We start from the raw sequence: 13,368 nt of genomic DNA, 5'->3' as shown, positions 1-13,368 counted from the left end.
GAGGTTTCTTCCATTTCAGATATTAAAATCTAAAATGAGCATGTTAATACAATACTAGGAAGACCACATGCTAATATGATTTAACACTATTAGAATCTATATTCGATTACATATATACCTCTATTATATATGTAAAGGTGTGTGTGTATATAATGAATAGAATATCTTCTACTTACTACTCTTTTCTCAGAAAATGTATACATATTAATTTAAACATAGTTGTGAAAAAAAAACATACTTGTGATCTTTGAAAGGAACTTCAGAGCTATCAAATAAAAGTTATGATGAAGTAAAAAACATTCTTGCTGAACTGGGGTATGTATCTTACATCAAGACTATAACTATCTCTGCCATCTCTGAAGAGATGGTAAGGTGAACCCAGTGGTGTGCTGGAGCCTGCTCCTACCAGCTTGCCACAGCTGACCGGGCCTCTTTAACCAGCTCCTCCTTCAGGAACTTCAAGTTGGCGCTTTGAAATTGGCCACGGTGGGAGTATTTACACCACAGAAACCAGCAAATGCTACATATCAGAGCTCTCCACCCTCTCCTCCAGGGCTAGATGTTAAACATTCACTAGCATACCTCTAGATTACCCCCCCTCCCATACCGATCCTTGCCCTCTAGTACAGTTTTTCTCATAAGGCAGGGTGGAAGCACTACCCACTCTCTGAGCAGTGTGATTCTTAGTTGTGCAGGTCTTGTCCTTTACAATACAGGACATATAGCATTCCCGACTCCATCCTCTGAAAGTCATTAGTGTTCTCCAGTCACTGAGACAAGCAAACAACTGCCCTCACCCCACACATTCCAAATATCCCCAGGAGGGTGATAGCACCAGTGGTTGAGGACCAGTGTTCTATAATGATAGAAACATAACTTAAAAGACATCTCCCAGACTCTCAGGAGGCTGAGTATGGCCATATGACTGTTTCGGCAAAAGGATGCAAGTGGAAGTGATGGGGATTGTCTTACTGGCTGGAATGTAGCTATGATGGAGCTAAACCTGAGTCCATGACGCAGAAGCTGCATGTTGGGAATAGTAGAGCTAAGACAGAAAGAGTCTGAGTCCCCCAAATCATAGAATTATCATATCAGCATTGAACTACTTACATTTGCAATGTTTTATGAGAGTTTAAGTCACTACTATTTTTAGCTTTTACAGCAGCCAGATACCTAGCTAATATGGATCATATTCACAATGTAAAATGTTCCTCTAGTCCAGGACATATTGGGTAAACAATATTTTCTGTTTTGCACACAGCAAGATCTTTTTTTTTTTTTTTTTTTGCAGTACGCGGGCCCCTCACTGATGTGACCTCTCCCGCCATGGAGCACAGGCTCTGGACGCGCAGGCCCAGCGGCCATGGCTCACGGGCCCAGCCGCTCCGCGGCATGTGGGATCCTCCCAGACCGGGGCACGAACCCGTGTCCCCTGCATCGGCAGGCGGACTCTCAACCACCGTGCCACCATGGAAGCCCCAGAAAGATCTTTTAAAAACACTAATGGTATCAAGCTATTTATCACAAACTATATTTTGCTTTTTCATTTATGTATTTTCAACTTCTTCCTCACCTGCACATTCATATCTAACCCACTTCTTATATCCACTACAGAGTAATCCATTTCAAAAAAAAACATTGACTTATTTATAAGGTTCCCTCCTAATGATCACTTAGGCTGTTTTAACTTTTTCATACAATGCTGCAACAAACAGCTTTGCTCATATTGTTATGCATCTAATTAAGAATGCATCTGAGGGTATGGAAAATTGCACAGAAATGGAATTATTGGGTCAAAAAATACATGCATTAAAACTGACCTCCAACAAGTTTGCATTATATTCTAAGTGGCATATGTTTCCCCACCCTCTGAACAATACTGGATGGGATGCTATCATAACTTTAGACTGCCATCTGCTAGGTGAAAGGTAAAATCTCATTCTGATTTCTATTTCTTTAATGATGAGTGAGCTTGTACATTTTTCATGCTTATTAAATGGTTATTTGTATTTTTGTCTGAGAATTGCTTACTTCTATCCACTATCAGTTTACATTTTTTGACTGGGTTGTCTTTTTTTTCTTAAACTAATTTATATATATTATTATTTGTAATACATACACTGAGGAATTTGTTCTTCTGTACGAGGTATTATAATCATTTCCTCCAGTTTGTTTGGCTTGGTTTATAGTTTTGCCTATGCAGACATTTTAAATTTTGGTGAGGTCAAATGTCTCCTTTTGTATTAAGCCTTTCCCAGTTCAAGACTACAGAAGACACTCACCTGTGTTTTCTTGTATTGTTTTCATAGGTTTTTTTTTTTTTTAATTTTCACTCGAGGCATGCGGGTTCTTAGTTCCCCCACCAGGGATTGAGCCCATGCCCCCTGCAGTGGAAGCACAGTCTTAACCACTGGATGGTCAGGGAAGTCCCTAGCATCATTTAAAAAACAAAATTAAAACAAACAGAAAAAAATCTCTAATTCTTTGACCCACTGGAATTTACTCTAGTGAAACTAATTAGGAATACAGCTATACCACCCCACCACCCTGTTGCTAGTCCCAAGACAATTTCACAAAATAATCCAGCCCCATTGATTATATTTGCCACCATTACCATGTGCTAAATTCAACTTTCCCCTTAACCCCTCAGGAGGGCCTAAAAGGTTGCACCCGACCTCTCCCTTATCAGGATGACACCACCATACGACCCTGGCTTTTCTCATCCAAGCAACAGTCAGAGGGGCACACAGCAGCACTGCTTCTTTGACTCTCTGGGCTGGACTCTCCTATCTCTTGTCAGGGATGCAGCTGGTACCAGACCACCCTGTTGGATTCCAGATTTGCCCATGATGGCTAAATTGCAATGCAGGTACCTTTATTTCCTTTATTTAAACAATCTCTTGTTCATTAATGATTTGCTTTTTGAGTATACCAAACAAATTTTTGTTACAATTTTTACTTTCTCTAGAGCAGGGTTTCTCAACAGTGGCACTACTGGCATTCTGGGCCAGATAATTTTTTGTTGTGGGGGACTATCTTGTGCACTGTAAAATGTTTAGCAGCATCCCTGGCCTCTACCCACCAGATGCCAGTCGTACCCTCCCTGTTTTCTCTATTTTCTAGGTACAACATTTATATAGGCAAGTTTTTTTCTTTCTTTAGAACAGGTATTTTATTTTTTGCTTTTTCTATTACAAGGGATGTATGTACCAAGTATTAAAAAGTCAATACACACACAACATATTCCACAACTGAGCACCACTCCTTAACTAAACAGGCAAAGAAATGACACTAAAAGACAGCACCTGGTAGTATTTGGGGGAAAATAAAAAGACTAAAACAGGTTTAAATCGACTACTACATCCCATCCAATATTCAATACTACACAATCCAGTGCATCTAAAAGGTAGTTATGCAAAATGTGTTAATGTCAAAGAATACAACCAAAATTAAGATGGCAAACTAAACCTATATAACTTTTTTAAACAGGAAAATACTTTATAGATGCATGTAACTGTCCTTCTTTTAAAGAAAATCTCCAACGTTATCTACTTCCAGAAAAACCATATATAGAACTACTAAACGTATTCTTAAAAGTATAAATGTGAACATTTAGAAAATCCATAACTTTAAAATCATAAATAGACGAACTTGATATTTAAAAGAATGTGAAAAGTCCCATTTTTAGCACAGTTGTATAAACAACAGTCTTTTGATGTGAGCTTCATGAATTGTCCTTTTGTGACCAAATGTTACAAAAACATAACGTTTTTCAAACTGTATTACAGAACAAGACAGAACATCTTAACAATGTTATCTTATATAAAGAATTACTTTTTTTATCTTTTAAATTTTACTTTTACTAACCTATCAAAACCTGACCCTTAGACGTGTTAGAGTCATTAAAAAAATTCTTTTCTAGAAACAGTACACAAAAAAGAGGCATATTTATTTCCCATCACATTATTGGAAGATGCTTTCCGAGCCTGAGAAGTTTCTTCTCTCCTTTTTACTGTCTATCTTTATTCTTAGCATGTGCTAAGATATGAGTTTTCAGGTTAGCTGACTGAGTAAATGTCTTATTACAGTAATTGAAGGGGCATATGAAGGGCCTCTCTCCGGTATGGATTCGCACATGGGTACGCAAATTGAAATCCAGGGAAAAGCTTTTTCCGCAGCCTTCGAAGGTGCACTGAAAGGGCTTCTCTCCCGTATGCACCAGTTGATGACGTTTCAGTTTTGAGCTCTCAACAAAAGCTTTGCCACATTCTGCACATACGTGGACTCTGGGACCATGGGTGTGCAGATGCTTTCTCAAAGCAGACTTATCCCTGAACATCTTCATGCAGCCTTTGCTAGGGCAAGCTATTGATTTCGGCGGCTCTTCTTTGGTTTTCTGGGGCTTCTTTCTAGTAAATTCTGCCACTTGTTTGGGATCTGAGAGGTCAAGGCCAGGAATTCCTCCAGGAGGCAGCTTCTTCCCCGTCAGGTACTCTGAATAACCAAGAGTTCGTTTCTCAGCAGCCTGTCTAGTCTCGTGGCCTCTCTCATCGCACGTGGAGCACGTGGTGACGGCGAACACGCCTTCCAGGGATTTGACGTGCACCTGCTCCTGCTCCCACTTCTCGCTGCCCACCTCGGAGCTGCTTGCCGCCCTGGCCTTGCCGCCGGCGTAACTATTCTTATCGCTGGGCTTTGTGCCTTGGCCACTGTCCTTCCTGCTGTGGCTGTAGGCCGAGGAGGACGTGGAGGGTGGTGACAAGGGAGCCAGGGTCTCCTGGAAGCAGTTGTTTTCGTCGGCCAGGATGGCCGTCTTGTTCTCCAGGTTGGTGACCTGCAGGTCTTCAGACCGGTAGTAGCCCATCACCTCCTCCTGCATCTGCATCATGATCATTTCCTTGTTGCAGTCCCCTTGGTTTGGGGTGCTGATAATGAGAGGCTGCAGCACGAGCAGAGACGTATGGTGGTGGCCATCGTGGACACAGCTGCCGCTGATGTCTTCGTACTCCTTGGCTGCCTCAACCGCCATTGTCTCCACAGGGACGGTCTCCACAGGGACGGTCTCCACAGGGACGGTCTCCACAGGGACGGTCTCCACAGGGACAGTCTCCACAGGGACGGTCTCCACAGGGACGGTCTCCACAGGGATCTGGTGCAGCTCCACAGCATCTGCGTACATCTCCGAGTTTTCTGTCATGATGTAGAAAATGTTGTTTGAGGCCATGGCCGAGGGCTCTTCTGAGGCTTTGGCTACTGGGCAGCGAACGAACGACAAGACGGCCGCGGAAAAGAAAGGCTGTGAGAGAAAAGCCCGAGCTCCAGAGGAAAGAGAGGGCGCTTCCGGTGCGGGACGCGGAAAACGCAGACGACGTGGAAGCTTCTGGACCCGCCTCACACGTTCGCTTTGGGGCACACCCCCCACCGTACATGCGCTTTACGTCACCCCACACCCACGCTTTGCGTCACCCTGCACACGCGCTTTGCGGCACCACCCCCTCCCCGCACATGCGCTTTGGGCACCCTGCACATGCGCTTTGGAGCACTCCCCCCTGCACATGCGCTTTGGGGCACCACCGGCACATGCGCTTTGGGCACCCTGCACATGCGCTTTGGAGCACTCCCCCCCACCCCGCCCCGCACATGTGCTTTGGGGCACCCCGCACATGCGCTTCTAAGCTGGGGCACCCCAGCAGAGTGCAGGACCATGCTCATGCCCACGCTCACACACTCGTGCGTGCGCCAGCTCTCCTGCCACTGCGTGCCTCTTTGCTCAGCGCGCCAAGCTATTGTTTTTTTTGAATACAGCAACCAGGCTCTACAGAATTTTTCTGTATTTCATTTCCATTGACTTTTTTGTCCCTCCCCCTCCCCCCGCCAGGTATATAATAGTATGGGCGGGGAAGGCCTACTCCTTTCTAATACTTATGCTTCTTTTTTTTCTTATTCGATTGCACTGACCCACATTTACAGGCCATTTTTAACAGTATCAGTGGAATGCTTGTCCTGCCCGTTAATAGGAATGCTTCTAAGTATTATACCATTAGGAAGTAACCAGCTATTTCTGTTTAGTACTTCTACTAAAGATTTTTGGGTTTTAGCCATTAATGGATGTTGAATTTTGTTAAATACCGACTTCAATATCTGCTGAGATGAGGATATTTTTCTCTTAAGAGTAATTAATGTTTACCACATTCAAATAAGATTTCCTAATTTTAAGCCATCCTTGCACTGTTTAGATACACCAACCGTCTGTAGAATTTTTTTTGTGCTTTACAAGTATCAGTGGTACACTGACTTTTAAAAAATTCTTAGTTTCCTTCTCTATGCGACCTGGAAAGTTTATACTAAATTGGAATTGAAACGAAAAATTTTTTCCTTCAAGATTCCTTCAAGACTTGAAAGAATTCTACCTATGAAACTTTCAGGACCACTCTTAAACTTTCTTAATTTCTCCCATGGTAATTAGCCTATTTATATATTTTTTCTGTCTCCACTGGGGTTAATTTCGGCTGTTTAAAAAAAAAGATAATTATCCAGGTTTGTGAAAATTTTTTGCAGAGATGAACAAAGAACACTTTTATAATTGTTTAAAATTTCTCTATCAGTTGTCATTCCCCAATCTGACTGCTAATTCTGTCTATAAATGCTTTCTCCCATTTAATCTTTTTTTTTTTCTTCAAAGAACTCTTTTATTTAACAGTTCTATTTTTTCTAATTTATTATTTTTTGCCTATATGCATGCTAATTACATCATTTCTTACCTATTTTATAGTTCTTTTCTCACTTCTTCAGTTTAACTGATTTACTTTAATTTCTTATTTCATAATAATTGCCTAAGGCAGTGACTTTTCCTTTTAGCAAAACTTTACACATTATTTCATTATCATTTTTAAACATACTGCAATTATGGTTTTGAATTAAATTGGCCAATTTTTATAAGTTTCATGGGCACTTGAAAAGAAATTGTCATGGTATAGGATTTGACATAACTGTTGATTTTGACCTTGCTAATTAGAGCTTTGATGATTGAAACTTTTTCATACTTAACCTGCTATGTGTTGAGAGATGAGATAAGCCTCCCTTATTACATTTCTGTTTTTTCCTTGTACTTTTCCCATTTTTGTTTTGATGATGTGTTACTTTATTCAGTAAGACTCACGATTACATTTCCATTGTGGATTACACTCCTTATGATTATCAAGTGATCTCCTATGTCTAATTTAATGCTTTAGTCATATTTTCATGATATGTTCTCATTTTTTCAATCTTTTAAAAATAATTCATGTTAAAAAAATGAAAAAAACTGGAATGTAAATTATTTTGCTCTACCACTTCTGACTGAGAGTCTTTTTTAAAAAAATTTACTTATTTATGTATTTACTTTTGGCTGCGTTGGGTCTTTGTTGCTGTGCACGGGTGTTCTCTAGTTGTGGCGAGCGGGGGCTACTCTTCGTTGCGATGCGTGGGCTTCTCAATGAGGTGGCTTCTCTTGTTGTGGAGCATGGGCTCTAGGTGTGTGGGCTTCAGTAGTTGTGGCACACAGGCTCAGTAGTTGTGGCTCGCGGGCTCTAGAGCACAGGCTCAGTAGTTGTGGCGCACGAGCTTAGTTGCTCCGTGGCACGTGGGATCTTCCCGGACCAGGGCTTGAACCCGTGTCCCCTGCATTGGCAGGCGGATTCTTAAGCACTGCGCCACCAGGGAAGCCCTGACTGAGAGTCTTATAAACTGAATTTATCAACCAAAAGGTGAGGTGTTTTCAGTTGCGATGTACTTTCCATAAAACCACTAATAACACACAGATGAATAAAGAAATTTAAGTCTTTTACCTGCGCAAAATATCCTTAGCTGCTGGACTGGTGATATAAGTTGCAAATGAGTGGTGAACAGATCAACAAATGCTCCAGGATAAATAATGAAGAGAAAAATCCCAAAGCCATTAAATCGAACTTGTTCCCTAAGAAATCACATAAGAAAAAGGAATTTACTACTAGTATTGCATTTTTCAGATTAATAATGCATGTAATCTTAAAACTTCCCACTGTAATTCAAATTCTTGCTTAAAATACAAGTCTCTCTGGAGAGTCAAAAAATTATATATGATATATATCATCATAATTTTATAATAGCATACAGATTTAGTTACCAGTGAAATTGCATTTTGTAAAACAGGGCATTCTGAAATAGACTTAACAACTTCAAAAATTTTTAGAAACCAATATGCTGAGCAAATAACTTAAAATTAGTCACTTGTATAAAGAAATAGTTAATATTTCTATGAGAAACTAAATGAAAAACATTTTTATGGTTTATTCTGAATTATTTTCAGGGAAGGAGATAGTAGAAAATAGAATTCAAGTAAATTATCTAAATATTTATATTTCTCTTAGCCATTATAAAGGTGGAGGTTTATCTAAGTGTATTCCTGTTGAATTAATGTTAAAAATAAGTACTGCATTTAAAAATGCATAATGCTCAGACTGTCCTCAAGAGAACTATTTTTTATCAATTCATTCTCTAAAACTGGAATTACATTTAAAAGCCTCGTAAGACCACACAGCTACTCTAAAAAAAGCATCATCTAAATATATTGTGCTGTCACCTAGCATTAACTATATAAGATGACTGTAAAATTCACTTTTTCTTGGCAGTGGGATTTTATAAAATATTACCCAAACTATTTCACAAACATATTATGAATGATTAAACTGTAATAACAATGCTTTTCTATGTAAAACCCTAAAAGCTGCAAAGTTAAGGTGGAAGTAAAGATGAAAGAGAGAAAAGAAAAAAGTAGCCGACCACTTAAACCACTACATGGCACACCTGTGTAACAGTATATGCTCTGTCAAGATGAGGGTTTATTGCCAGTCAATAGACTCTTGTTCATAAGCAACTGGAAAGTAATAAGAAGTGATTAAATCTCCTCTAAAGCCTTTTATCTGGTCCACACACCCAAAGGATGAAACACATTGCCATCAGTATGTGTGTTCATTATGTGGGAGTGAAGGGGAGTTGTGACTCAATCTCTCCCCACATCAGGATTTTACACATTTAGGAGTCTTTAAAATGCTCAGGTATAATTACAATGATACATTTGGATAGTCAAGACAAGAACATGGCATGATACTTGAAGCAAGTCCCAGGTCTCATCCTCCCTTATCTTCTTCCACTTGGATTTCTAGATAGGCTATAATATTTGTTAACAAACCCAGAGCTTTCAGTGTTCTTGCTGTAGCCAGCAGAGGCCATGAGTAGAAGCAGGAAAGTATTTCAGATGATGAGCCAAAGAAAGTACTAAGAAGGCAGGTGGATGGGCTTTGATTTGAGTGCAGTGGTTATCATTCTGATCCAGTGATGAATAGAAAGATTAGGTTTCAGGATTGGATGAAAATAGTGAAGAACCATGAGGATATAACCATGCTGGCAAAGGACAAAGGATAGAAAGACCCAGATTATAGATGTGCACATAGTTAATTGAGCATATTCATCAATATATTAATCTCTACAAAAGAGAAGTTACCTTAAAATAATAATGGTGGATATGCACTGGGCAGTATCCAAAGAAAGAAAAAGTATCAAATGTAGCAGATTTTAGTAATAAATACTCCTAAATGAAAAGCTTCTTTGCATGGAATATAGAGAGAGAGGTAAATATCATTACCTAATAGCTGCTATCCCATGTCCAATTTCATGTACAACACCACTAATGAGGACTGCAGCGAAGAAATAGGTCAGTTGGTTGACGGGTAAATTTATGCCAGGAACCTGTTCACAGACACAATGATAAAAACACACTTGGGCACCAAGAGAACACGATGTTCACTCTGTACTAAAACTTAACCTTCCAAACTCAGTGTTCGGTAAGCTAAAACTAATATGAAAACTGATGGTCCACTTCTCCATTTCTATCATAATAAATATAAAAACACCAGTCAGTTTTTTTGAACTAGGCAGTTTTTGAGCTAAGCACACCACCAATCTAAAGAGAATAGGAAACACCAGGTTAAAAAGTTGAAACGTTAGCTTCCTGAAGTCTTTACCACGGGAAAGAATTAGGGAGCCTGGCATAGTGCCAGGGAAGGCAGAGTGGCAGTGAAGGAGTCAGTAGCTGATCCACCCTCGAGGGCTGGCAGCCCGATTTGGGAATTCTTGTTACAGTTCCCATTCCTTCCGCTAAGTGTTATTGCAAGGCTCCAAGTACTTATGTGAGTAATACAGGATGTCCCCACCCCCCTTCAATGAGTTTCATTTTAGTATTATCAAGTTATATGAGAGTTGATCATTAAAGGCAGTGTAATAAAGTGCCTTATTGGTGTGGGAGCACCAGGCCCTTTGTTTCTTCTATCAGTTTGTCTAGAACATTGGTTAGAAAAATCATATCAAAGTGATACATAAATATTATACTAAAATTGAAATTTAATGCAGAAAGTAAGGCATTTGGAACATACAGACATGTTAAGGACCCACGTGCTCCACTGTTATGCACTTAAGGTTGCTATTTTAAAGGCTGCACAGTAAAATTTTTTTAGATACCCAAGAATCTTCTTGCAAGATAAATAATCGTTCCTAAGTTCTATTTCTCACAATCCAGGCAGTGGGACTCTAAAGGTATCCTTCTGGAGGAAAGTTCGTCTTTCTTTCATTAGTTAGTATTTTAAATTAATTACAAAATATGTTTAAAGCAGGAAAACTTGAAAACTCAAAGAATAATAGAAACCGTTCCTGTTCCCCAAACACAAAACAAAAAACCATTCTCAGTGTTTCAATGCATGTCTTTCCAATCTTTTCATGTACACATATTAAAAAAAAATTATACTCTTTTATTATAAATATGGTTTTGAAATCTACCCTTTTCACTTAATAGTATCACAAACATTTTCCCATGAGTATATCTGGTTCAACATGATTTTTAATAGCTGCATCGTATTTCATGGAGTAGATTGTTGGGCATTTAATTGTTTTAAAGGTTTCTGCTCTTATAAAATACTGTGATAAATATATTTGGACACATATACACAAATATTTGGAGGGAATAAATTGTTACACAAGCACGGTTGGTTCAGGCTCTGGGGACATATCATTTGGGTTTGGTGTTCTGGCTCCATCATAACTAGCTAAGGGACCTTGAAGAACCTTGGATTATTCGTCCAGTACTTCAATTTCCCCATCATTAAAATGGAAATCACCACATTTACATAAAAGGGTAATTCTGAGGATTACAGGAGATAATCCTTGTCCACTGTTTAACATTACGCCTAACAGAGAGGGTAATTATACACAAAATTTAAAGGACTTTGATACATATCAAACTGCTCTCCAAAGGCAGACACTTCAATAACCTTGGGTAAGCTCATTTTATTCAAATCTGCAATTTGAGAGGAATAAAAAGCATCCCATTGTTTGATTTCTATTTCTTTGATGATTATTAAGCTGAATATTCCCCCTACTTTTTGACCACTGATAGATCTTTTGTGAGTAGCCTACTCCTGACTTGTCAATTTTTTTCTCCTTAGAGTGTTCATGTTTTTCTTATTGTCTGTAAGATCGCTTCAAGTATCAATTATTAATTCTCTGTGATACACATTACAGATGCATTCCCAAGTTTTGCCTTTCAATTTTATTTTGCTTTTGGTTTTTTGATATATAAAAAATGTTATGTAGTCAAATCTATCAATATTCATGGTTTCTGCCATTAGTTTTATGCATATGTCTTTCTCATTCTGTGTTCCTATAAATAGAAACCTGTTTTTATTTCTTTCAAGGTCTTTTATGATTTCACATTTTAATTTTAATTCAACTGCACATTTATTTTTGTGTATAACAAAGGAATTTCACTTTTAAGCCTTTTTTAGTAACTGAAGAGGAGATTCAAACCATGCTGCCTGGATTGCTTTCTAAATTCATTGATTCCAAGAGTCCTTTCTCTAGTTATGAAACTAGCTTTCATAGTCATCATTTTTAATGTATTCATAACATTTCACTGAATGACAATCTCATAATTTAACCATTCCTCAATTACATATTGTGGTTGTTTCTAATTCTTCATAGTAATAAATGTTAGGATAAACAGCTTGATGAATACTAATTTTTCTATAATTTGGAAGTGTTTCCTTAACCTAGAGTCCCAGATGTGGAAGTAAATGGTCAGAGGATATTTTTATGATGCTCATTATCTGAAGTTCTCTCTACTCAGACCCTACTAAGCAACTCTTTTCAAGAACATCAGTGTACCTTTTTCTACATATCTGCTCCATTCCCATGTTGTCAGGCATCTGTCTGTTCAGACCTGTAGTTTCCTTTTCTCTGATTCCTCTCTAAATTTATGTACTTAAGATTAATACTCATACATTCCCTCTATATCACAAAGTATTCAGGTTATCTTACCTTTATTTCAAAAAAATCAGTAGCCTTGATCCAATAGGATATTGATTTCTTCTCTTTATTATTTCAGTGATGTAATAATGAAATAAAGGTAAGGATTTGAACATGTGACTACACCAACAGATGGTAGGTCTTATTTGCTGGCAACAATACTCGACTGCCCATCTGTCTCAGCCGTGATCACACAGGGTATTAGATGTACCAAAATACTGATCTCTCAATAACATAGAGTGCCAGGTTTTGGGGAATTAATACTGAATGAGGCTGTAGGGAATTATAGAGTAAACAGAAAGTATGTGCTCTAAGCTACAAGAGCTCATATCAAAGTCAGGAGATACAACAAACTTAAACAAAAACATGCCAGGTAGATATACAGAGGGCAGCTGACTTCTTAATGGTTCCAAAGCATGGCTCTCCTAACTGAATCAATATTTTGTAAGCTCTATGAGTAAGTTGAAAAGCAAACAGAAGAAATAATTTCTTCTGTAAATTAACACTTTACCATTCAGGCAATGATTCTTTGGACATGATGCCAAAAGCACAAACAACAAAAGCAAAAATCAACACATGGGATTACATCAAACTCAAAAGCTTCTGCATAGCAAAAGAAACAACCAATGGCAGCCTACAGAATGGGAGAAAAGTTTTGCGAACCATATACTGGATAAGCGGTTAATATCCAAAACATATAAAGAACTAACAAAACAAACAACCCCCCGCCCAACAATCTGATTAAAAAATGGACAGAACTACTATTTAGTAGTTCCAAAGAAGACAGCAAAATGGTCAAAAGGCACATGAAAAGATGCTCCACATCGCTAATCATCAGGGACATGCCAATCAAAACCACAATGAGATACCACCTCACACCTGTTAGAATGGCTATCATCAAGAAGAAAAGAGACAACACAGGTGCTGGCAAGGATGTGGTAACCCTTACACACTGCTGGTGGAAATATAAATTAGTCCAACCACTATGGAAAACAA

The 13,368-nt window shown here is 38.7% G+C and overlaps 1 protein-coding gene across 3 annotated transcripts in view; it reads right to left on the bottom strand.

Moving 5' to 3' along the window:
• Positions 1-13,368, bottom strand: part of MBTPS2 (membrane bound transcription factor peptidase, site 2) — a 40,868-nt gene that overhangs the window by 16,298 nt on the left and 11,202 nt on the right. The window contains exons 4-6 of one of the 3 annotated variants that reach the window (XM_033411446.2): positions 9,662-9,765; positions 7,827-7,954; positions 327-5,250 (exon numbers count right to left, since the gene is read on the bottom strand). In XM_033411446.2, the coding sequence (XP_033267337.1) occupies positions 4,010-5,250; positions 7,827-7,954; positions 9,662-9,765 (1,473 nt within the window). In that variant the 3' untranslated portion in view covers positions 327-4,009. Of the gene's footprint in view, positions 1-326; positions 5,251-7,826; positions 7,955-9,661; positions 9,766-13,368 lie in introns of those variants that run through there. The other 2 variants (XM_033411447.2, XM_004283071.4) reach the window with 2 other exon arrangements.

The sequence above is a fragment of the Orcinus orca genome, chromosome X (genome assembly GCF_937001465.1).
Source record: "Orcinus orca chromosome X, mOrcOrc1.1, whole genome shotgun sequence".
Classification (NCBI taxonomy): Eukaryota; Metazoa; Chordata; class Mammalia; order Artiodactyla; family Delphinidae; genus Orcinus; species Orcinus orca.
The sequence above is the reverse complement of the archived record's forward strand: the minus strand, read 5'-3'. Positions and strand labels throughout refer to the sequence as shown.